At 44.7% G+C, this 25,650-nt stretch overlaps 1 protein-coding gene across 1 annotated transcript in view; it reads left to right on the top strand.

Moving 5' to 3' along the window:
• The window catches only part of CTF1 (cardiotrophin 1), a 163,759-nt gene that overhangs the window by 122,259 nt on the left and 15,850 nt on the right, over positions 1-25,650 (top strand). The window contains exon 3 of the mRNA XM_085615105.1: positions 2,074-2,105. Coding sequence (XP_085471231.1) covers positions 2,074-2,105 — 32 coding nt within the window. The remainder of the gene's footprint in view (positions 1-2,073; positions 2,106-25,650) is intronic.

Genomic DNA, 25,650 nt, shown 5'->3' with positions numbered 1-25,650 from the left:
CGCGGGTGAAGTTCTCAGGGTGTCCGTGTGATGAACTCATCGCACTTGCTGGTTCCGGTTTTAAATTGTCCATTGTGTGATTGCTGGCGAAGTTCCCGGGATAACCTTGGTGGGTACATCTTCTCCTGGGGTCAGGTCCAGGCCACTGCTGCTGGCGGTGACGCATGCGCACTTCACCCAGAACCTCGTGTTTGTCAGGGCAGTCGCGTTTAACGTCTCGTTCAGCCATCTTGTCTAGGCCGAAATGGGCAACTTAAGCAAAAGAAACACAAAAACTTAATTAAAACATAGAAATGGCTAATAAAATGTTATCCCTTTGCTAATACCCATATGTGTGTGTATTTATCTAGCAGAAAGCAACACTCAAAGCGATTTATACTCACTTAATAAAGCACAAATCACGAGTACATCACCAAAGCAACATATATCATGCAATATTCGAATTTTCTACTATTAGTATGCGTACTCAAGTTAGTGTTAGTACATAACCAGTATCAATAACCAATAATCAATAAGCTATTTACAAGCAATAATCACCAAACCAAGACAATAAAAACCATCGTCTTGCTACCAGAAAACTGATGCAGCGCAAAACGTCAAATTCCCCCTACGGCACAGACCAACTACCTCGGCATCCAATTCACTCACATACATTCATTGGTGGGGCCCATAACACCAATATACTTACACTCGGTTGACCTGTTTTCTGGGGGAAAATACGTTTCACAACGCTGACATGAGAGGAATACCTTCGCCCTACCCTAAATATACTGACATTAAACCCAAGATATCCCTCCCATAAGGAGATGAATCATTTACTTGTTTTACTTGGTTTTAATGAATAATGCTCGTCTATCCATTCATTACTTCCTTACCACATTTCTTTTATTCAAATAACTGAAACAACACATTTGTCAATTAATCAAATACTCTTTATCTAAATTATTTTGCAAGGAAATTTTGTAATCATCATCATCAACATTTCAGAGCATTATATTTACCTATTCTTGCTAAAGTCGTTCTCTAAGTAAATCAGTCAAAGAAGAATTTATTCAAAGTTTGGCCGCAATTCAGTCTCTCAAAGATTCAGGATAACAGCTGTCCAGCAGTGTCACCGTCCTCTCCGTCAGCATAACGTCAGGAAATCAAGTTCGTCAAAGATGAGCGAGCCGGTCGAAGCGAATACTACCCTAATTCCCTACCTACTTTTATAATGAAAATACTAACAAATATGTATCAAGATTGGGTTTAGAGAGTTCAGATTGGTCAATTTCGACTGGCAGTGAGCGGTTCTCAGGGTGTCGTAGCTGAAGTCATCAAACTTGCTTGTTCCGGCTTTTAAATTGGGCATTGTCTCTTAGTCTTGGATGAGTTCCCGGAATGACCCTGGAGGGTACATGTTCACCCGGGGTCAGGTCCAGGCCACTGTTGCTGGCGGTGACGCATGCGCACTTCACCCAGAACCTCGTGTTGTCAAGGCAGTCACGTTTACCGTCCTGTTCAGCCATCTTGTATAGGCCGAAATGGTCAACTTAAGCAAAAGAAACACAAAAACGTAATTAAAAGATGAAAATGACTAATAAAATGTTATCCCCTTACTAATACCCATATGTGTGTGTATTTATCTAGCAGAAGCAACACTCAGAGCGGTTTATACTCACTGAATAAAGCACAAATCACAAATACATCACTTAAAGCAACCTATAACATATAATGTTCTAATTTTCTACTATTAATATGCGTACACAAGTTAACTCACAATTAATATAGCCATGCAAAGTGCAATACCCACGTATATTTCTCTTTTTAATATAGTTGGTGAGTTAATCACTTCAAACAGATTAATACTATTACAATTAATTGATTATTCAGATTAATATAAACATGCAGAATGGGGTTTACAAAATTTTGTACTACCCGCTCCAGCACGGTTTGCGGTGATAACACTATTCGGTGTGCTTTTTATCACAAAAAATGCTTTCACTGCCATAGACAGAGTAATATCTAAAGTCACATAAATTGTTGTGCAACTATGATGAAACATATTTCCTTTTTTCCTCTCTACCTCTACAGATGCTTACCGGACTCACTGGAGTCCAACAACCGTACGTATGTGTGACTTGGTGCATGCTACCCTATGATTAAGGATCTTTTGCATGAACCAATTGCTGGGTTCACACCTATAATCAACCTTGTTCTGGATCCTGAGAAAGGCCAACAGACCAGGGTAGCAGATGACGGCCGTAACATGTAGATCAGATGCAGTGGTGCTAGAGCACTTCATTATCTCTAGGCTTCAATTTGTACTCCTTGTCCCGTTTTTATTTTACCTGGGGACCTATGAATAAAAAACAAAAAGGGTTACCCCACCTGTCGTTACAACTTTTTTTCCTTAAGGTTCCACATATTAAAAGATCAGGAGCTTCTTCAGGAGAGGGTGATCCCATCGAGAGAAATTCTCTCTACTGGATGAGGATTTTATGATGAAGCATGCCACAGAAACCTTGTGAGTGAGAGCCCTTTTTAGCAATTCAATGGTAATTTGCCAGTAGAGAATAAAAGTAGCTACAAATATGAAAAAAATATATTTTTTTTAAACTCCTTTTTCAACAATACAGGAGCAGGAGACCATGTCTTTATTGGTTGCTGTTAACTTTGGAAGAGGATTTGGCCTTAGTAAACTCCCTCTCTCCTCTTGTAGAATTAAGAAGAAAAAAAATTGGGGTTGGAACCAACCAATAAACGTTCATGTTTGAATGCACTGCTCAGATTAGAAAAGTAAATTTTTAAAGGCATTACATCTTTTGGTCGCAGATAAGGACGACTGTTAGTTCTCCTTCGACAAACCGGTAAGACCCAGCAGCCCCCTCCCCTCTTTCCCTTCTTCCCACTCCTCTTCGTACCCAAGGTGCATCATCCGCCGAATTGAATGCTGGGACATGGAGTGTGCAGCTGGCTATGTGCAACGGAACTAGTGTGACGCAGGACTACACTTCTCATCAGCTCAAGCTTTGGATGCATCATTCCGCTTGGAGGCGATCTGAAGCATGACAGTCGCAATGGCTGTCGAGATTCGTTGTGTATAACTATTTCACATAGTAGCTAGAAGTGTAACCAAGACTTCAGTTCCCAGCATACCCCAAGTCACATCACTTTGTCTGAGGCAGTTGAGTCTAACTAGCGAGCAGTGCTTTAAATGGGCCGGTACTCACCGGTACTAAGTACCGGCACTTCTAAATTTTCGGCCCATGAGTACCGGAACTTTTCCTTGTACAAAGAGAGTACCGGTACTCATGGGGCATCCAGCCAAGCTCAGGGAAATTTTACATGTACAAAAAAGAAGCGCAACACAGCTGACGAGTTAGTCCGTTTTCCTGAAGCACTCTGATGGAGTGCTAATCTCCCCTCCTGCTGGCATGGCAGAATACGGCAATGTTTGTTTGGAGTCCGATAAAGGAGGAAGGTGGTGATAGTGACGCTGTAGCGGGGAGGGGGGAGGAATCAAGGCTTAGTAATGTGCGCAGACTCCCTTTATCGGACTCCAAACAAACGTTGCCGTATTCTGCCATGCCAGCAGGAGGGGAGATTAGCACTCCATCAAAGTGCTTCAGGAAAACGGACCAACTCGTCAGCTGTGTCGCGTTTCTTTTTTGAATGAGGGTTTTTGAACACAACTTATAGACCCTGGCACAAAAAGAAACATGACTAATTTCCCTTTGATTCATACCATTACCAACTGAAGAGACATTAATCTTTGCGTAGCTCTCAATCTGTATGATATATGGATGTCAAAGAATGTCCACAGAATCTGTTTTTAATAATTGAACGTGGAATGTGATTGGCTGGTAGGTTCTGCTCATTTCACTCCCTCTTCCATTTTCTGAAGACAACAGACAGCAAAACTTATGCAGACCTTATTGTGTAAAAAAAATAAAAGGGGCACCATTTGTTGGGCCAGAGTTTAAAGGACTGTCGAGGTGATGAATATACTAAAGGAAAATTCTCCCTCTTTGCCCCCAAAGAAAAGAAATGGGTATATTTTTATAGTGAAATTGCATTAATGAGCCTGCATCCCATACATCTAATCCTAAATCCAACTCTGTGCAGTGACTGTGCACTGTTGCTGTTATCAGTTGGTACCATTACTTACTGGTACTGAATGCTGCTGTAGAAATAGCATTTATCTATTGTCTGTAAATTGTGGCCTTTATATTGCAGCAGAAAGAATTCAAAATATGCTTGCAGTTGTTTGCGTGTAGGTTGCTCAATTGGAAGTTAAGTGTCCCAAAAGTTGCATTTTTTATTGAAATTCCTGTAACAAAATCTCGATTATCAATGATGCAAAACCCCTGCCACTAGACCGACCCATTAGGTACTAATGCCAGAAGTAGTGGCCACAAGACACGGCTTCCGTCCGTTCCTCCTAGCTGGCCTGCAGGCCCTTCTATAAAATGCATAAGATAATGACTCCGATTTAATCTGCTTTCCTCACGTTTTGCTGGGTTTTGTGAGCAGACTTAGCTGCTGTGAAGATTGTTGGCCTATTTAGTGAAGCGTAATCAAATTGTTCGCAGGCTAGATCAGAAGCAAATTTGCATTGAGTGGCTCAGGTGAATGTATGTTTTGCATCTCAGTATCATTCTGCACATCGGCGCATCAATTGAATCTCAGTCAAATTAAATGTGTGTCTCTGGCCGGGTCCCTTAGCATTGTCAGTAGCCCCGCTCCCATACCCCCGCCACAATAGCCCCGCCCCAAACCCCGCCCCCTAGTCCACATTTCAATTTGGTGAGTACCTGCACTTATTTTTTTCCATTTAAAGCACTGCTAGCGAGAGAATGTTGTGTAGGGAGGCCCGGTATTCAAGTTGGAGACTGGAAAGCAGGTTGGGATATTTACGTTTCATGGCAGTCTGTTGCATTGCCCATTTATTTCTTTTAGTCTAGGATACGGAGTCTTGTCTTATACAGAGTCACAAACATTTCAGGACTGTATTCCTAGCATTGTCTGTACCAGGCCTTGCATCCAGAGAAATGTAGTTCTGGTTTAGGCTGATAGCATGTTTGGACTCCCATGATCGCTAATGAATGGGAACTTCGCGTTACAGTTTTCAGTAGCTTGGTATTTTATTAATTTGAGTTTTATAAAGCGCTAGCTCAACCCGAGATTATCAGAGCGCTTTACAAGTTGTGTGAATGTACAAATACAATTACAGACCCGAGTGTATCAGTGCGCATTACAAATCAGGGGTAGTAAGCGCTATACAAATGCAATTACAATACAATACAATATGCAAATACGCAGGGCTCGAGTCGGGGTACCACGCGGGTGGACGGCGTCCCCCCACTTATTTTACCGGGTTTTTACCGGGTGGACGACGTCCCCCCTGCCCAAAAGATGGAGCCGGTACCCGAGCCTGCTCGCGCGCTCAGCACTCACCAAACCCCACCTTCTATTGTCGAGAGAGGGCGAACAGAGCTCTTTAAGTTGTTTCACGTTGATGGAGCCGTTCAGTATGACAGACGGGCGCTCATGGCCGTATATTAGAAAAGGTCAGTATGTGTTTATGCATTTCAGACGGAGACCGGCAAATTTACTGTGGGCAATAAATACGCACCGAACAAGCGCAGCTTTCATTTCCCCGCTCCTTTGAGTGTCAATACGGTGACTAATTCCAAGGTAAAAATTCTCCTTTGCCCTTTGAACCTGCCCCCATTGCCTTCTAACCTTTGTTAATTAGTGGGGACTACATCTCGTGACGTCACTTCCTGTCGTGAGGTCACTTCCGGTGACACCACCTAACTCGGAGCGTCCCCCCACTTCTTTTTTTAGGACTTGTGCCCTGCAAATACGTTTATAAGGGGTACATGAGGGTATTCATAATATCCAAGACACTGGATAGTAAAGTACTAAGTGGTTATAAAGTCATAAGGTAGAACGCAGGGCACATGGAGGAGAACAGCATCAGGGATAACAAGCATTGGCATAGCCAATAGGTCTCGCCTTTGGGACCTTATAAGTATTTAGCCATGCAACAGTTGATGATGTTGCACCAAGGATATTGTGCTGCATAACTAAGTACTTATAAGGTCCCAAAAGCGAGACCTATTGGCTATGCCAATGCTTGTTTAGGACTTGTGCCCTTGCTACACTGTTGGTTTTATGGGTTGCCTTTCTTATAAACGGTCCCCACCATTATCATGCCACGTAAAACGCTACTAATACAGAAGCCATGTACTGCCTAGGAATACTGGCTGTTTTGTGTATGAGTTTGCAGATGCGCACAATCCATCAAGAGATATGCGGGGCCCGCAGGCCTCTTCCACTTCACCTCTTCTGCCGAGCTGACATCCCGGTGGTGGTGGAGCGCAGCGCCCCGCGCTCAGTTATCTGTTGCGGGGCATTAACGAGTGAATATCCCACCTCAGTTTGGCGCGCAGCCCACTCCAGCCTTTGTCGGCGCTAATGCGCTTCAAGCCTTTTCCAGTAAACGGTCAGCATGGATGACATCAGTCAAATTCCCGTTAGGAAACTCCCCTCGCCGCCTCAGCACAATGGTTACTGCTACGGGCACGTGACCGCCTCCGTCCTGGCTCTGTTGACCTCTCAGAGGTCACCAGCAGGACAAGTGGCCGAGTGTGACTCAGTGGCACGTTGTGGTCTTCCTTCGAGCCGGGTCAGTCGCATTACCGGTGTGACTTTCGTCGCTCTCCTAGAGGAGGGCTGCCTGTACTCGTGCACGAGGGCACGTCATTCAACACACGAGACGTGTAGTTTGCAGACATGATGAGTTGTGTCTTGTATGGGGTCCCAAGTGCGCGTGTTATACGCTTTTCCAGCTGACTCGTGCTTGGTAAGAGTCTACGTATGGAAAAGTTGCAATCCACCTTTCTCGATGCAGAGCTGCGCATGGGTCACTGAGCACTGATAAATGTGGGGGGCGTCCCTCCTACCTTCAAGGGGTGGCTGAACGGAGGACTTCTTGTGAATAGATATGATGTGTGAGACGCCTCGATCCTAATTCCTTGAATACCGGTAGTGGGTTCAAAACCGTATAAAAAGACGAGATGCAGAAATAAATGTTCAATTCTGCATCGTTATGTGCATTCAGGTAGCGTTACCTTACCTACCTGGTGTATGGTCCTGCACCAATTTCGTAATTTGGGCAGCATTTACCGGTTCTGTGATCTTGCTAAGTCTGTTGACGCTGCAATTGGTCTTGTATTTTACCGTGTAGGGTGATTTACATTAGCTAATGGCCCGGAGAGGTTAGAAGAGAGTCATTCTCGCAGTTAGTCACTGACTTCTGTTTCTTAAGCAACACCGGAAGGTATACCGTTCTTCTACCAGGAGTGCACTGATTTGGGAGTGACGCTGTATTCTGTGACCTGCAGCTATTGTTTATTCATAGATTATACTGGATAAAGGCCAGCCTGATCCTGCCCTGGATCTGGGAGGCGCATTCTAGGCATGGATTGGCGCACCGCTGTTTTACACAGGGGAGGAGCTGTTTACGTAAAACTAGTGCATACTTTCCCAGAAGGGGGTGAATGAGCTCCATGATAAGTCATGATTAGTGCGGATGTTCCGCAGGGTGCCTGGTGGTAGGCAGCATCTAAGAGTACATGGAATGTGTAGATGAATGAATAATACGCCTTTATTGTATAAAATATATATTAAAATATTTGTACAGTAAAAAGGGCATTAAAATCACAGCGCATCTGCGAATATTCCTTAAAAGCGGCATTTCAGTCACAGTTCCTTAAAACTAGAATAGACCTAATCTGAAAATGTAGTTAACTTCCCAATAAATTGAGTACGTAGTGGAAAAAAATAAGCAACAGCCTCTCTGATCGATCTACAATTGATTGATTTAAATGTTTTCTTTTCATGTATTTCTTTCGTAGCTCTAATAAATTAGGACATAGACAGATTAAATGCTCAATCCACTCCTCTTTGTAGATGCACAAGCCGCAGGCTTTGGAGGGTAAACTGTTAATATCCCAAGGCCCCTTAATTTGAGCTATTTGTATCAACATGAAGCAAAATCTCATATATTTCTGTTTGCATCCTGGCTTCAAATTAGAAAAAAATACTATTGTTTTAGTCTGGTATATGATTCCGTTGTACAATGGGCATTTCAATATTTCTGCAGTGTCAGTAAATCCTCAGCTGTCGCAATCTTCCAAAGAGCCTGTTTGGGGTAAATTGATGAGATCTGCCAATGACAGCAAGTTGTTTTCTGCAATTGTTTTATTGACAGAACCCAGGTTCAACGTCAAGCCCACATCTTGGTTCTTGATTACCTCGATGTAGATCAGGGCTCCCAATGAGTCTTTTTACGCTCTTGCACAGTCACAGAAATATGTCAGCATTGCCGCTAAGCGACAAACAGTTTAATCAGATCAGTTTTAACTCCAGCCGTAGTTTACATTGGGGAATTGAGGAGCAACGGTTCAGTAAATATCTGAGTTTTTCATAAATCGTTTTCCAGATCGCTTGTGGATTTTTCGGGCAGAACAAATGCTCCGTACAGTAGTGCAGGCCCTAGTTTAGTTTCCAGCACCCTTATAGAGTGACAGACCGCATGTCCTCCTTGTCTTCAAGTTTGTATGGTATGCATGGGGAACGGGCATGATGTTTGAATCGGTGTGGAAAGTGGTTTAGTATTCTCGGGGGGGGAGTAGGCAAGCAGGACAGAAGTGACTAGAGGTTGATAGGGGTTAAGAGGTTAGAATGTCAGGGGTTTGTTGATTCAGGGCGCATTAGTTTTGTTAAAATCAGGATGTAGAGTTCACGTTTTAGGGTTACATGGTATGATTTGGAGCTCGCAGTTGAGAAGGGTTATATGTTTAGGGTGATGGGATTTAGTTTTATAGGCACTTTCAGTAGAAACCGCATTGGATAAATTAAGCACAGGAACGCAGGCAAATAATATTTTGATATTACGGGGGTTGTAAATGCAATGTGACTGATACACGTATTTTTAATTTGTAGATACTCCTGATGAAGGTTTTTTCAAACCGAAATGCATTGAGTAAGATGTGTATCGAACTGAGTGGAGGATTTGAAAATTCTGAACAAGTTCATGTATAGGCCTGGATGGGCAATACTCAGAACATTAATACGCTAAAAGTAATATTAACAAATTTTTACATCCTTTGACGTGATGAAAAACAAGGATAAATGATGAAAAAGAAGGAGAAAATAAAAAGGATAAACAATTGATTACTTTGGTGGATGTGTACTACTTTGAGGTACTAATGCGTATACAGCTGTGCAACCTGATTGTGACCCACTAAAACGTTGGCCACTACTTTCAAATGTACAAGTTTGAAAGACAGCATGTCCAGCCTAGTAGGTTATCAACGGTTAGGCCTAAGTAATGATAAGTTGGTACTTCTTCCCAAGTGTTGCCTTCAACTGTTGATTTAACATGCTTCCCGACTATACCAAAGATCATGGTCTTTGTCTTACTTAGGTTGACTTTTAGGTCATGTTCGACATGCATTTTTGTAGGTTCTGTAACTGCAATTGGAGTCCTGATGCGTTCAGTAAAAATAAGATGATGTCATGGTCAAAAATAAGATGATGTCGTCAAAAATAAGATGATGTCATGGTCATAACTGATTAGTTATCTTCCTAAATTGGGGGCAAATCCCTTTGGAGCGTTTGAAAGCATTGATACATTTGCTATGTACAGTGCAAAGAGTAGTGGTTTCAATGCATTGGCAGTGTGTATCTTTGGGGACCAAATATTTTTTTGTCAACTTCAACTGTAGCTATGTTTTGTCATGAAGGGATATTAAAAAATGTAAAATGGTGGGGTTAATCCCATATTTGAGCAATTCCAATTTCACCCAGAGACACAGATAAAGGTCGGGTTTGCTGGTTGATCTGACACAAATCTTCCATTTAGAGCACAAAGTTCTAGATCTGTGAAGAATTCACACATTGCCCAATTATTTTGCCTTGGGTTTTCCCATCAGATTCCCATAATTGGTTCAGGAATATTTCAGACTAAGGGCTTGATTATGCGCTTGCTGAATCTGTGGTGGTGGTGCTGTGGCCACTGCTGCACCCGCCGTCCGACCGCCGTATTCTGAGTTTAGCAGTCAGACCGCCACAGGACCACTGCAACCGCTTGGGATCATGGATCCTGCGGTGGTGTTGCAGTGGTCAGAGGCTGCAATATGCTAGCGGTGCCCCTGCGGCACGCCAAACATATTACGAGTTGCTTCCCTGCGACTCTATCCACATCTGTGAGCCTGCCATGAAAGGTTGACGGTGAGGCAACTCGGGGGGCTCTTACAGGGCCCCCATCACCTCTGTGCGGGGGGGACATGTAGTGCCCGTCTGCTTGTTTGCACCCCCAGTTCCTGCACAGGGAGAAATGCACGACATGGTACATTTCTTCTTGTGCAGGACCGTGCTGTGGCGCTCCCTTTCTATGGCTCTCCTTTGAGCCTATGAAAGGTACTGCCGTGTGACCACTGCCGCAGTACCACCCACCAGGATTAAACTCGAAATCCGGAGGGCGGTCTGACTACGTGCTTGGTGGTCTCACAGCAGGGTGCTGGTGTGGAGGCCTCCTGTGAGACCTCCAAACTCGTAATCAGCGCCTTAATCTGGAGAATCATCCTTCATGGCGGGTGGGCATTATAAAAATAAAAAGTCATTATTAAAGTCCCTGGTTATCTTTACTATATTTGAGGCATACTGTTCTAGAATTAGTTCCAGTTCATCTAGCACAGTTTAAGTTTTTTTTTTGTGCTTTTCACACTTGATGGTGCAAAATAGACATTTACCAATAAGATTAGTTTTCGCCTCGGATCCTTTAGAATCGCTCTTAGCAAACAGTATGTTTTTGTGTTAATTCTGAAACTTTTTCAAAGGGCTCACGGTGGCTTGGATTTCATATGTTTTAAAGTTTGGTATGTTAAAAGGTTTTGTTGACCAGGTTTCCTGGAGACATATTAATTGATGTTGATTAAAAATGTGTAATAAATCTAAGGGTGGGCGTAGCAAGCGGAGTTGCTCTACACGGAGCACCACGGAGTAGGCCAAAAACTCCCTGGAGCTCCGCTCCGCGCCTCCCACCCCCCGCAATAAATATTTTCTAAATGCAATCTACAATTAATGTAAAATAAAACTGCACTTACCTTATCGCAGCATCCTGGGCTGCCCTCCTCCTCCTCGCCGTAATCCATGGTAGGACTACGCATGCGCGCGCATGCGCAGTCCTACTATGACGTATGTCTAACGTAGGAGATTATGGAGAGGAGGGCAGCCCCGATAAGGTAAGTGCGGTTTTATTATACATTAATTGTAGATTGCATTTAGAAAATATTTATTGCGGGGGGTGAGAGGTGGGAGGGTCCGGGGCTGAACTCCGCTCTGCTGCGGAGTCGAAAGTTTTGCAGGAACTTCGCGATCCCCGCAGAACGCGGAGTATGCAAAGTTCCACAACCTCCGCCAGCGGAGCGGAGTTCAGTGCCCAGGGTTAATTAAATCCTCGCCGCCAATGTTTAAAGGCCTTTCTATCCCTGTAATGTTCCAAGAGCAAATTAGCAACTTCTCAATAGCATTTACCTCTGGGTCCCTGGCGCTAGGACTGGCCTGAGAAAATCAAGGTTTGATGAAAATGATGCATCGGCTGGTCAGTGATTGTGACTGTATGTTCTGCCGTTGGAAATTTAACAATGCTTATTCACAGGTTCGGCTCCTTGACTGCACATGAAGGGCCTTGAAAGTGGCTTATTTTAGTAATTACTTTTTGATATGCCAGTCTTTCTTGCAATTTAGACGGATAGTTTGGCTTTACTGACTTTCCAAATATAACATCCCATAATGCTCTTATTGCCAGAATCATTTGCACTATTCTTTCACTGACCCAGCTTGTTCTTATGAGCTCGCTTTGAGTGCTAACATTTTAGATTAAGTGAACACTTAACAGGTCTGCTGAAGAGATATCTGCTAGGTCTGTGAAGTGATGTAATAGCCTCAAAATGTTTTGGCGACTCCAGGCTTCATGCGGACCTTGTGAAACATAATCAGGAATGAAATGCAAGGGGGAAGCACCATTAGCCAAGGCTGCAAAGCCCATTGGTGGAATGCTATTCCTGCGTTGTGGCGCCCAAAGGATACAGTTCAGATCATCCAGTGGCTTGAGTGATCCAGCTATGGCTGTATTATAGTCTTAGAGCCCTCCGTAGCGGGCTCTACTGGCCATTAAAGGCCTGCTCCATCGTTAAAAGCCTGAACCGAAGGCGAGGGCCTTTATCAAGGGAGCAGGTCTTTAATGACCAATAGAGCTCATTACATAGGGCTCTAAGACTATTAGAACATTCCGCCCATAGAGGGCGGAATGTTCTCATTTGTAAAACAAAGGGCTCACGGAGCCTGAGGGTATTGAAATCCCCTAGGGCACCGTGAGGTCTTTTGTTCTCAGCTGTGAACAAACATTAGAATCTTAGATCTCTGCTTCTCCTGGCCATTAGAAGCCCGGATCACTACACTGTTTTCAACGGAGCACTCAAAATTCCATTGTTTGGAGCACTCCATTGTTTTCAATGGAGTACCCAACATTCTATTGTTCTAACATTTATTTCTTTGCTATCACCCACTATTTGTATCGACTGAGAGCAACACTGAGGGCTCAAGATTGCGTGGCGTAGCTATCATGTCTGCATTAAAAACTATTAAAGATAGGATGTTAGCTACAAATGAGAAACCATCCGCAGTAGTCTTGGAGATTTTTGTAGATATGTCTGCCTGATTGTCTTTGTTGTTAGGCTTAACCAGGGTAGAAGTCCCGAGGCAAGCTGTGCTTCTGTGAACCGTACTGCTGTTAGAAGTCTGTTTTGCGCTTATTGATTTTACTTCTTTGATTGCAGTAGATCCCTTAGTCCTACCAACATAATCATCTGTGTTAATTCCAAAGTTGGCAGCTGCACTAGGAGATAACCCCTTATTCCTGCAGCCCTTTCTCTCTGGTCAAATATAGGAAATAGAGGTACTTTAGATTTATCGCTTGTTTGAGGTCTCTGCGCATTTATAGAATTGCCGGATTTTTATTTTTTTATTTAATTTCTTTAAACGGCGTTTGGTGATATATAGTCCAAACTCCTCTTCAGTTGGAGAAGCTAGGTCAATAGTTAAAACTTCTCTACCACATGAGTTAGTAGTTCAATTCAATTTAATCAACTTTATTTTGGCTCAACAGAACCATAAAAGTACACAGTCAAAACAGTATAAATACTTTAAAACATTATAAATACAAATCTCAATTCATAGCAGTAAGTAAACAGTTGTACAACATCAGTAGTCAAGTGATTTACCACCAAGCTCAGATAAAACCAAAGGAGCAAAAACCTGGGAAGAAGTCCTTAAGAGGGAACTCATTTGGGGTCCGTTATGTCCCCCAGAATTATCTAAGCAAGATATCAGATATATTAAGAACAATCAGTACAACAATAAAAGGCACAGCAGTCAGTAAAAAAAAGAACCATTTAAGTATCCACCTAGAATTCCTAAAACATTACAATAAATAGTAGCCCTCCACTTGATGGCGTGTTCAATATATGTGGCAGCAGAGATGCAGATCTTGACCAAGGGTAAGGTGTGCAGGTAGATAAAGGCGGCTCTACAAAAACGAATATTGGCTGCCCTGAGGCTGTGCAACAAATAGCTTTTCCTCAGCAACAAATACAATTTACAGAAAAACATAAAATGTAGGGTAGTTTGAGATGATTGGTTGTCACATGAGCATAAAGGAAGTTGCAAAAAGTAAGTGCCTTGTGACGGAAAAGCAACAAGAAAATGCACCGTGCATAACCTGAGTCTCGTCAGTTACAATTTGTGATTCCCCACCCATACTAAGTATGGCACAGGACTTAGAGCCGGACAAATCCCCATATAGGTCTGGACCATTGGTTTATCTACTGCACTCAGCATTCTATTTTCCAGGCATCCTTCTAAAAACGCATTCTTCAGAGTCCTGGTAGAGCTGGCTAATGCATTGCTAGGAGAGGTAAACCAGTCCCCCCGTCTCATACTACAACATAAATTCTGTATATACTTAAACCAAGGAATACTCAATCAGTGGTCGAGCTTTAAGCAGTCTGCAAGCACAGCCCTATTAAAGGATGTCTGACGCTTGGTTCAATTTCTGAGCCACAAAATGAGTGGTTGGATTTTGATGAGATTGCTAATATAGCCAATCCCTACCTCAGTGTGCCAGATGAAGTAACTAGTGCTTTGGAGGACAGCTAGCAGTGTCTTGATAAAAAAAAAAAAAAAAAATTCAAGGGCCCCCTAATCTTCAATGCCCCACACCCCAGCCCTATACGAGACAACAGCACAGAATGTGGCTTATTGACTTTCAAGAGATCCTTTATTGGTTTCTGACCAAGTTTGCGGAAAAAATTAAGGACGACGTCCACTGATTTGGAGAAGGCAACAGCTCTACTGGTCTTCAGAGGTCCCCATGAGAGATGGGTATCAAAGGGGATGCCAAGGTAGGAAAAAGTAGGAAAAGAACCAACTTTCTTGCAGTTTACAAAGGAGATATTGTCCTTCTTCCTTCCCCCAAAAATCATTATGTGGGTCTTATTTTGGTTGACCATAAGGTCTAGACTGGCCATGAATTTGCAAAACATGTCTGGCAGACGTTGTAAGCCATTCGCAGTCCTGGTGATTAGGACAGTATTGTCTGCATAAATTAATGTGGGGATACTCCAAGCACCTACACGTGGGCAATTAGCCCTGAGGTTAACCAGTTTATCCTCCAAGCTGTTTATATAAATGGAGAACAGGAAATGAGCCACGACACAGCCCTGGCGTACACCCCTTGCAAGGTTGAAAGATGGTGTAGTTTCTCAATCTGAGCCGTACCTTATACTGGCAGTGATATTATTGTGCAGATCTCTGAGGAAATTAACAATGTAAAGATCAACTCCCTTATCGGTCATGATGTCCCACAATTTAGGCCTGTTTACAGAGTCAAAGGAAGAACTCAAATCCATAAAAGCCAATACAACTTGCCACACTTGGCCACAGTGTATTTGGCAATTAACAAATGTAGATTTAAGGACTGCTCGATTGTGCCTAGGCCGGAGCAGAAACCGAATTGGAGATCCGAAAGTATGTTACGTTCCTCGGCCCAAAGCTGCAAGCAGTCCAGCAGAATTCATCCCATATTCTTCGTGGTGGAATTAGTCAATAAAATAGGATGATAGCGGGGGGTTGTTTTTTGAGCCTTTTTTAAAAATAGGAAAAATCGTTGCATGGGACCAGTTCTTAGGAGGGCCAGCCACTAAGGCGGCATTAAAGACCTTTGTCGGTAAAGGGGCCCACAGTGGGACATTGGCTTTAAACATATCAGAGGCACGCCTGTTTGGACCAGGAGCACTCCCAACCAGACAACTAGCCACAGCCCATATAACCTCTTGCAGTTCAATAAGTAGACCCGCCAAAAACTTAGCGGAGCGCTGGGACCATTTAAGGTGCTGGTCTGCGGCTGAGTAGGATCTAAAGGGATATGATTGAGGATCTCAGGGTTCCCTAAACAAGGGTCAGCGTAAAGCTTGGTGAAATGGGCAAACCAGGTTTCAGATGGAATAACAGTATCTATGCCAGTCTCTTTTTTTGGCCTAAAAAAACTGTGATTTACTGTTGCCCAGAAGGCCTTGCAGTTCCTAAGTTCACTTGCCTAAACCAGTGATGAAAAAGCTACCTCTCTGATAGTATTCTTTCTGGTTTTGAGGGCATCTTGGTACAAAGTTCTACATCTTTGCACCGTGTCCTGATCTCTAGGAGTTTGTTTCAGCACAGCGAGTAACTGGTTGTGTGCCTGGGTGCAGTTAGCATCAAACCACTTTACAGGTGGCTTACGTCCCCTATTGTGCGGGACCAAGAGAAGGTCAACTGCTACTCTACAAATCAAGTTAAAGCTATTGAGGAGGGCAGGACCCGACCCTTGTGGGAGTCCACTGATAAGCAGACCAAAAAATCGGAGTAAGTGGAGACCAATAACTGTGCTAAAAAAAGAGGGTTCATCAACCTTGGACCATACTTTTATTACCCCATGATTCCTAGAGAATGATAAGCGCGTAGGATGGACCACTACAGGGATTCTAGTGATCAGTGAGCCATGGAGAGAGAGACAGGAGCCTGTGGTCACTAAATTAGTAGTTAAATAGTCAGGCGCATGGGTATTTCCCTTCCCATTTAGGGGAGGATTGGTAGCCAATTAGTCGTTAGCATTAGTGTTGAAAGTATTTGAAGAATTGGCTTGAAAGTTAGCTCCTTTGTTCATCACATCACTAATGTATTGTTTGGCAATTGAACTTGACTTTAGCTGTAACTTATATGATTCGAGTCATGACAGGTCCAGTTTTTGCAGTTTTTTCGGTAAACATTGTAATGAATGAACAATATTGTCCAGTCTTGTCAGGATTGCAAGATAAAATTAACACTTTACCGGACACATATGTTTTTGTAAGAAATTTTCCTGAAGATTGCACATTATTTGGAGCTCATTTTTTATATCCTTTAACAAGATTATTCGTTCGGTGCAACCGACTGATTCGCTGTCCATGGTATCAGCCATTTTAGTCATAGTTGACGTAATTGCTCCCATTGCCTGTAGGATTGGGTAGGAATGTGTAGAGTGTGGATGGTACAGCACTAAAAAGTTAGGGCTATTGATTACAGACATGAATATCTCAATGACAGTATATTTACCACACACAACCCATCTATCACTTCTATCACTGGTTGACTTTATGCCTGTCTTTCACTCTGTACAGTGCTCCACTGCCTTTTGACTAGGTTTTAGCTATAGAAACACCATATGTGTCCATTCAGGTATATGGATGGGGTTCATGGCCAGCTACGATTGCCAAGTTAGTTGCAGCGTGGTGGGATACGCCATGGTGGTGGAGAGAAGTAAGGGTTTAATCTCTGCTTTACACTTTATCCTGACCTTTAAAACAGTCCTTTACATTATTTCTGTCCTCACCTCCCTGCATCCATCCACCAACCTTCCCATTTGTCAGCTTTTGTCTCATTGTGGGCACATTGCAAACCAACCAAACTGAACTATACCTTGATTTATTTTTGCGCTTATTGAATTATTTTTCTTCCATCCACTTTTGTTTAATCTGAAGCATGAGTTCGCTTCTCCATGTACAGTTTGCTGGTACCCCAGGGTTAAGGACTCTATACGAATGTATAAATAATTACAGTCATACCATGTACGTGGGCAGCTCCGATACCCACACAGGCAGTGCTGGATGACTAGACACTCTGGCTCTTTGTAGTCAGGACAGTCCACCACACTTGATGATCAATGGGACAAAATCCTCTAGGGATTCTGGGCAGAAGGGTGGACAAGCTGCCATGTGCAGAGGGTAGTGGCTCAGGAGGAGTGGTGAAAGAATCAATGAGTCAAAGAGAAGGGCGGAGGAAGGTCACAGTGCTGGTGAAGGAAGATAGGGCCAAAGTACTGTACGGAGGGCAGCATTCTGACGGGGCATGTGGCAACACTCCAAGCTGCTGGGAAACCGGGCCTGGGGGGACGACGAGGACACCACTCCCTGTGAATGAGAGAAATGTCAGGAAGAGCAGCATCTATTCATCTGCCTGATAAAGCAAGTAAATACTGCGTGGGGAAACACCCACAGGGTGACTTGGGGAGGTGAGCCACCGGGCAGCTGCCCCTGGTACAGAGGCTGGCAATGCATGCCTTTCTTCGGGTGGAAGCAAAGTGCCACCCTTCTGAAGTTTGTCCAGACGGCCGCATTTATATTGCTAAATTGGTCGGATTTCTAGTCTAGATTCCAGCTGTTAGTCCCCCCCTGTGGATATCAGGCAAGCTTCTCGTTTAAAAGGCGCCTGTGATTAGTAAAAGAAACGAAAGAGGGCACACTGCCCACCCCAACTACACTAAAACAGCAATCAGTGACGCCTGTTCAGACACGTGTGTCCTGGAGTAGGTCAGGTGTCAGCAATGTGCACACCTTGGTGCGGCCACGCCTTCCCTCCAGACTCAGCAAGCGATCTGTAGTAGCAGGGGACACACCCCTGCTGCATCCTGGCCAAAAGATAAGTCAATATAAAATAGTTCACTGTTCTCACGCTCTCTAGACCAGACAGAAAAGGAAGAAAACATGCACCATCTTAGATGAGGAACAAGGAACGGAAGTTGTAGTTTTCTTGCTGAAAGATAAGTTGCATTCTATGTACAATACAGGCAAGGACAATAACATGTTACATGCATGTCGATGCATGTTATGGGTAATAAAATGTATCAAAAGTATGCTTGTGTTTGTGTAATAATTATAGTAAGAATCATAATAACGCTAGCGAAATCATTTTTGCCATTTAATGGTTTTTAAAATATGCCAGTGCCATGAAGCCATACCCCCGGGAAGGCTATGTGTTATACAAATGTCAATAAAGTACTCAACAGAAGTAATTTTTATCCACCTTAGAATTATGAGAGTTTGAGTTATAGCATCAGGCATTCAAGCGTATGCCTTCCTTATTATTTATGCAGGCACACACGCCACAGAATCATTGATCAGGATTCAGACATGTGCAGGGTAGAGTAGAGTTGTATAGAGGAGAGTGGAGTAGAGTGACATAGAGTAGAGTTTTATTCAAACCAATGGTTCATCTAGAAAATGTTACGGTTTATAAACTTTCAAAACTGTACGTATGTATGAAATTACTGAAAATTACTTTAATTCTTGTTCCAGACACTAATAGGACCTCTTCCACACGATGCCATGCGCACAATGACCTAGTTGTTTTATTTCCTTTTTCTGAATTTGCTTCTTGACAATTAGTTTTTTTTGTATTTGACTGATTATGACGTAAGGGACTTTCAGCTCGCCTTCTTTTAGAATATTGCAGTCCTTTATCCCCAAACAAATATGCTCGATAAAGTTTAGTTGTCCTGATGATGACCCACAGACATTTTAGACCACAGGGTCAAAACATTGATAGTTTTGCAAGGAGACAAATGAGCAGTAAAACCATATTTGGGTTACTACTAAATAGAGGGAATTAATTATTCCCTTTTTTTCTTTTAAAACCCTTGCACCTCAGCTGTGCTGGTAGGCACATGATTGTGCTGTCTTCAAAAAACAGTGTACACTGCAATCACAAGCACTTAAGCACTGTTTCAGAAGCCAATGTTTAAATTCTGTATGGCTAGTACAATACCGTCGAGTATTTATACTTATTACTATATAACCGATTAACTGGGTCTCCACATTTTTTTAAGTCCTGTGTATTCATTTCATTCATATCAGCTGTTTCCAAATCGTAACACTTTACTGTTCAGCCACTGTTTTTGAGAATAAGAATGTTATAAAGCAAATGTCAGGGAAAAACAGTCGTGCCTGCATTTTACTTTCCAACTCACCTAACAAGGTGCGAAAATGGAAAGAACCAGAGTAGGACGAACAATCTGTATAGTAGCGTGGAAATGGAAGGAGAAGTTGCGGCATCACCAGGAGAAGACTAAGTGACCTTGCAGTTGGGATTGGGCTAGAGAAATAAAGGGGATATACTGTTGCACTGATCACAGTCTTGGCCATCAGGGACTCAGCAAAATTACTGAATAGGTGAAAAACGAATGTTCAGTTGCATCCTAGTGCATGGAATGGTGAGTGTTGGACCTGGCCCTTTTTGCAGGTTCACCCCTAAACTTTTTGCATTTATCCTGCCCTTTTGTCCCTATGTAGTGTTAGTAGTTTTAGGCCTCTAGGCCCTGTAGCACTGTGTCCCAGTGTAAAGTGTGTGTGCTCTGTGGTACCTTTAGTGAGACTGGCCTGCCCTCTCATAGGAATGCATGGGAGATATGTGTGTGTGTCCATGGTAGTTCCTGATGTGAGAGGATTGCAGGGGCGAGTTTGGTACGTGCAAACTCGTGAGAATAGATGCTGCGCAATGGTGTGCGCAGATTTATTGTGTCTGGTGGAGAAGTGCCACTTCTAGAAGTTGGCATGTCTGTGTGCTGTGTGATGTGAATTGCCTGTCTGGTTTGTGATTGACAGGAGCTGAGAGGGCAGGGGAATTCCAGGAGCCAGGGTGTGTCTGCCCGGCGGTGAATGGAGAGATCTGCATGTAGATGGGAGAGAGGAGTTGCACCTGGGACCTGAATGGGGCTGGGCCTTCCCTTCACAATGCTGGCTCCACCTCCTGTGGTGCGTCTGATGTCCCTGGCCTGTCCTGTGAATAGAGAGGGGAGCTGAACAAAACAAAGTGCTCCTGAACCAGTTGTATCTGGTGCTCCCCTTGCCCTAGAGTTGCAGAACAAAGGAAAAGGCTGTATAAAAGAAGGGCCTGTGACCCCATGAAAATGTTCTTGTTTGTGGACTTGAATCTACCAGGGGCATGCTGCTGCTGGGGCTCGGGGGAAGGCTTGCCTCCCTGGGCCCTCCCCTGCCCCTGGATGCCTGGAGGACTGCTTCTTTGGGCCCCTCTTGCCTTTTTTGATACCCATTGGACTTATTCTCTTCCTTATTTGGGCAGATCCTTTGCTGGGACTTGCCCTCCTTGGGGAAGAGGGCTTTTGGTGCTTCCAGCGCCCTGTGGGCGCTTATTTTCATTTTTGTCCAGGAGAGAGGAGCTGGCGTTTGCAGCACTGCGCTGCCGGAGGAAAGCGAGGGAATCCCCAGCGTAGGGATTCCCCCGCCGTGTGCCTGGTTCGGCTGGTGCCCACCCCGCCGGTATCTTTATCGAAACAAGCGGGAGCCCACCCCGCTTTATCTTTATTTTAATTGGCGGGTGCCCACACCGCAGTGTTGCGCTGTCGCGGGAACCCACCCTGCTTAATCTTTATTTTAATTGGCGGGTACCCACCCCGCAGTTTTGCTCTTTCGCGGGTCCCCACCCCGCTTCCGAGTGAAATTACCCCCGCGGCTCGAGCCGCACATCGAATCCCTTCCGTGCCGCTGCCCAACGCGACCCGGAAGGTAGGCGAGGCTGCAACATCGTGGGTGGGGCTTCTGGGACGGAAGGGAAGCCCCGCGAGAGAAGAGTCCAGCGTCGAGAGAAATGGGGGGCCCCCATGGGTGAGAGAGAGAGCCCCGCGGTGGCGGTTGCTGGACAAGAGAAGTCCCGGGTCCCAGGAGGGGGCCCAGGTGAAGTGCGGAGGAGTGCCCCGTCAGCCCCGGTAAGTGAGGGCTGGGCGGGATCCGGTGCCGGCATCTTCTTCCTGAGCGGCCCCGCCTACCAGAGGGCCGTTGCAACGCTGGGTGCCAGTTCCTCTTGTGGGGGCATATTTGTTTTGAGCGCCAGGGCACTCCAACGATGGGCAAAGCTTCCTTAGAAATCCCGTGTGGTGCCAGTGGAGGTACCATGGTTTTCCGAGCCTAAGTGGCTCCACCTCTTAGGGCATGTTTGTTTTGAGCGCTCCTGCGCTCCAACGTGGGCCATATTGATTTAAAGCACCAGTGCGCTCCACAGTGCCAGGGGGCCCGTTCTTTTTCTTTATTACGGCCTGAGTACTTCGGGAGCTAGTGTGCTCCATGGAACCTGATTATTTCTAGAGCCATGTGTGGCTCCAACGTTTTGCATATTGCTTCGTCGGGCCATTGAGAGCCCCTGCCTCATTGTTAACTCTCACAGCTGCCCAGCAAGTAGTGGGCAGCTGCACCATTTAGGCCCCCAGACTATTGTTCTCAGCTGCCCAGCAAGTAGTGGGCAGCTGCAACGTTTAGGTATTGCGCAGTGGCGCACCCTTGACCTTTGCTGCCTAGGCAGCAGCCCTGACTCTTGGGACAAAGGGCATTTGAGCCCCTTTGGGATGGCCAGGGGGGATTGTTAGATTTATAGGGCGCCAGGCCCTACTGTGATTTTGGGTGCGAGGAATTGTAATGTATGTAGAATGATTTAGGCACCTGTGTTGATACCTCTAAATGCGTTTTATGATTATGAGGTTGGTTCGCATATGGTGGTTTATGCTAATAAGAGTTATTCCCTAATGCAGTTATGCTTAGGAGGTTAGGGTTTAATGTGTTTAGACTTGGGAGAGAATTGCATAATGTGTTTATGCTGATGAGGTTGGCGTACGATGCGTTTGGCGCCCAATGTGATACTGTGCATAATGTGGTTTATGTTACAGACTGATGCTAAGTACAGTGGTTACCAGTAGTTACTGGTTGTGTTCTCTGTTTATGATAAGTTCTACATTTACTAGGTTAACTTTGTGATGGTCCTGACAGTGGTCCAGTTGGCCCTGTCAGGTGTAAATAATCCCTTGTAAATATGACCTAGTGCCAGGTGGCACCCTGTATAATATGTGCTTACTATTCTAATGTGTTATGATAATACAAAGACTATTTTTATATATAACCTTGTGTGGAGTTTCTTTTGTGGTGGGCCTGGGATGTTGCTGCTGTGTGCATGCGCAAATGCTTTACACATGGCATCTGGGATAAGCCTGTCTGCTCGTGCCAAGCTACCAAGGGGGTGCGCGGGGGTTATCTTTGGCATGTAACTTCCTTGCCCTGACTAGAGTGGTGGTTTCTGCCTGGCTTTGGCGCACGCCTCAGCCAACCAGAAATCCCATTTCTAACAGTGAGCGAACCAAGGAGGAGACATGTTAGAAACAGGGAAAGGTGAAAGTGACATTAACTGACCTTTGTCACATCCTGCTGTCCACAGAAGGTTGCCTACTTGGAATACTGTTCCACAAAGAGAGCTTTGTGAGCAAATACTCTTTGGTTAAGCAGCAGACTGCATTGTACATAGGTGCATTTAGTACATATGTTTTTATACTGAATCGTCTTAAGTCTGAGCAAGTGCTGCACTAGCAGAACAACCACATCCCAGTAGGCAGACATGGAGAGGGAACGTTAGGTGTACTTGGCCCTGATACACAAGAGATTGTACTTTTAAAGCGGATGCAGATGTAAAAAACCAAGGTTGAATTCACAATGTTTGCGAATCGCAACAACATGCACAACCATTTTATACTTGCGACCAATTTTAGGTCTCGCCTAGGCAGTGCTTGCTCGGTCTCTTCGAGACATGCTGTGTTCAGAATATGGGCTTGAAGACACTTCCATCTTTTCTATTAGCTGCTCTTACTGTCCTTGGTAAATATCTGCTATAAATTGGTGAAATAGATTACTAGTCCCTCCTTTTCAAATTTTGTAACCTCCAATATGGACTGCTTCTGTCATATGGACTCTTACCCTGCATGTTATTTATTACACTTGTGAGCACTATTTTTTTAGCTGTCCTCGAGCAGTGCTCGCGCTCAGCTGATGGCTGCCTTTCCGTTTTTTGAGCGCGCTCACCTCCAAGCTTCACGGTGGGCTGCTCTTATGCTTTATTGTTTTCCCCCTCCTGGTTCACTTTAGAAGCCCTCCCCCACCTTCAGAGAAGATCGCAGCGTTTCCCTCCCCCTAACCCTTTCCGTGTGCATCAAGTGAGTTTTTTGTCCGCGCTCACTAAGCGCACGTGCTGATGTAATGGCTGCCTTTCCTTCGGTTCAGCAAGCACCACTTCATTTTAATTTTATCAGGCCACCTTGGAGCTTTAAAGTCGGCTTCTCTCATGTTACACTTTATTGCTTTCACCCTCCCGGTTCGCGTTGAGCCCTCCCCCATCCTCCGAGCACTAACTCAGTGTTTCCTTCCCCCCGCTCTTTCCCTCTGCATTGAGTAAGGCACAATATGTGTCATTATCTGGAAGAAGGAGAACATTAAGGCCCTTTTCTATAGGAGAATCGCCAGGGCATAACTTGAACAAATGTCATCTTATAGTCAACTCTTTTTGGCAATTTTATAGGCTAGCTGATCTGGTACAGGCAATTGTGCGTCGCTGACGCCAAACTTTTCTGTGCTGCTGTGTGTGTTTCGGCTTTGCCTTCCAGTGCACCTAAAACTAAGCTCCCAGCTCCAAAAAGAATGCTTTTAATATGCAGTAATGTGTGATAATGTGCTGCATCGCAAAATACTTATAAGGTCCCAAAAGCGAGACCGATTAAGTTGCAAAGTGATTAATTTATATTTCGAATCGTAGTACTTATAACAACATTAGAACTTTCCATTTTATGCATGCAGAATATAAAAAGTGTCTCTATTGAGAGCGCATGCTCATTTGCTTCCAGTCATCAGCCTGCTTTAGGGGATTTTGTGTTCTGCACACATGTTTGTGTGGGATATTGTCAGTGAGCCGAGTTGCTTCGTTTACACGGAGTTAGGAATGGGACAGATCCAGGTTTAATGAGGCATGACTGCGAAGGCAACAATGTGAGGATATATTGGTTAGTGCTTGGCAACCCAACTTTCATAGCCATTCTTGAGTTAAATTTCCCAGCTGGACCTCTCTTCCCTCTCTGTTTGTTTATAGGTCTCTCCTAGCGTTGCAGCGCGAATGCGCTGCCATCGCTTTGCGAGGCATGCAGTGTACACTATAGTGTGGAAGCTTCGTGGAAGCTCCGCCCACTCTCCGGCTCATCTTCTTCATTGGCTTAGGTTCTAAATGCTGCCTTCCAATTGGTTTTAAGCTTGTTAGTCCCTCCCCATGACAGCCGTGTCAGTCATTTGTTTCCTTCCACGGCTATTGGCCCCTTTACTGAGAGTTTTGCATGGTATGTGTGACTGAGATTGTGAGCACTAGTTTTCCCGCACTCCCGCTGTCCCTTCTCCCACCCCTTCACTCCCGCTGTCCGTGCTTTCTCACCCCTCTGCCCCGCACTCCCGCTGACCGTGCCCCTTCGTGATCCCCCAGCACCCACACTGCACTCGCATTTGCAATGCAATGCAATAGGTCTCGAGTAAATGCGAGTCCTATTGCATTGCAAATGCTTGTTTAATTATTTACTACCGCTGTTTCTTTCAATTTGCATAAAGTTAACTTTCTCTTGTAACCTTCCCTCTGCGATGGTGTGAGTCCATCCTTTATTTCAGCGGCAGGGCGCCTCCTCTGTGCGGCTAGTCCTTCTTCTGTGTCGGTGTGGCACTGTAGTTTTCCTGGACATCCATCCTTGCCTGGTTCCGGGTTCCCGTTCCCATTCCCGCCCCTCCCTGGATGGACCCAGCTGTTGTGTCACATGATCCACGTTCACCCCCACCCGCAGCAGCTGGAGGATCGCCATGTGGGTGCTCTACAGAGGAGTAGAAGGGTGCGTGTAACTTACCTCTGTGCATGTCAGTTGACACTATTATCAGCGTAAATCTCTTCTCGCTTTCCACCTCCCGCTGTCTGTGCTCTCTCACCCCTCTCTCCCCTGCACTCCTGCTGTTGTTGCCATCTCTAACCCCCCCCCCCGCCCCCTCCCCCCGGCGTTTGCAATGCAATGGGTCTTGCGTAAATGCGAGTCATATTGGATTGCAAATGCTTGTTACAGTGTGCGATTACATAACCAGGTAGGGGAAATGTTAGTAGGCGAGTTTAATTCTGAGACACAGCGCACACAGGTGCACTTTACACAGTCTTCTGTGAAAGCAAACCCTGTGCTTGTAATTCAAGTCGTTTATATGGGCTTCTCAGCGACACTCTCCTCGGCCTCTGTCGGTAATCGATGGTGTTTTACAACCACTGAGGCCTGTCGCTGGCTAGCATGAAATGTAATATCCTCGCATAAAGTGGCTTCAGGCATCATTGGTTTTTTTAACATTA

Source organism: Triturus cristatus, chromosome 7 (genome assembly GCF_964204655.1).
Source record: "Triturus cristatus chromosome 7, aTriCri1.1, whole genome shotgun sequence".
Lineage (NCBI taxonomy): Eukaryota > Metazoa > Chordata > Amphibia > Caudata > Salamandridae > Triturus > Triturus cristatus.
This window is presented reverse-complemented; position numbering and strand designations above follow the sequence as displayed.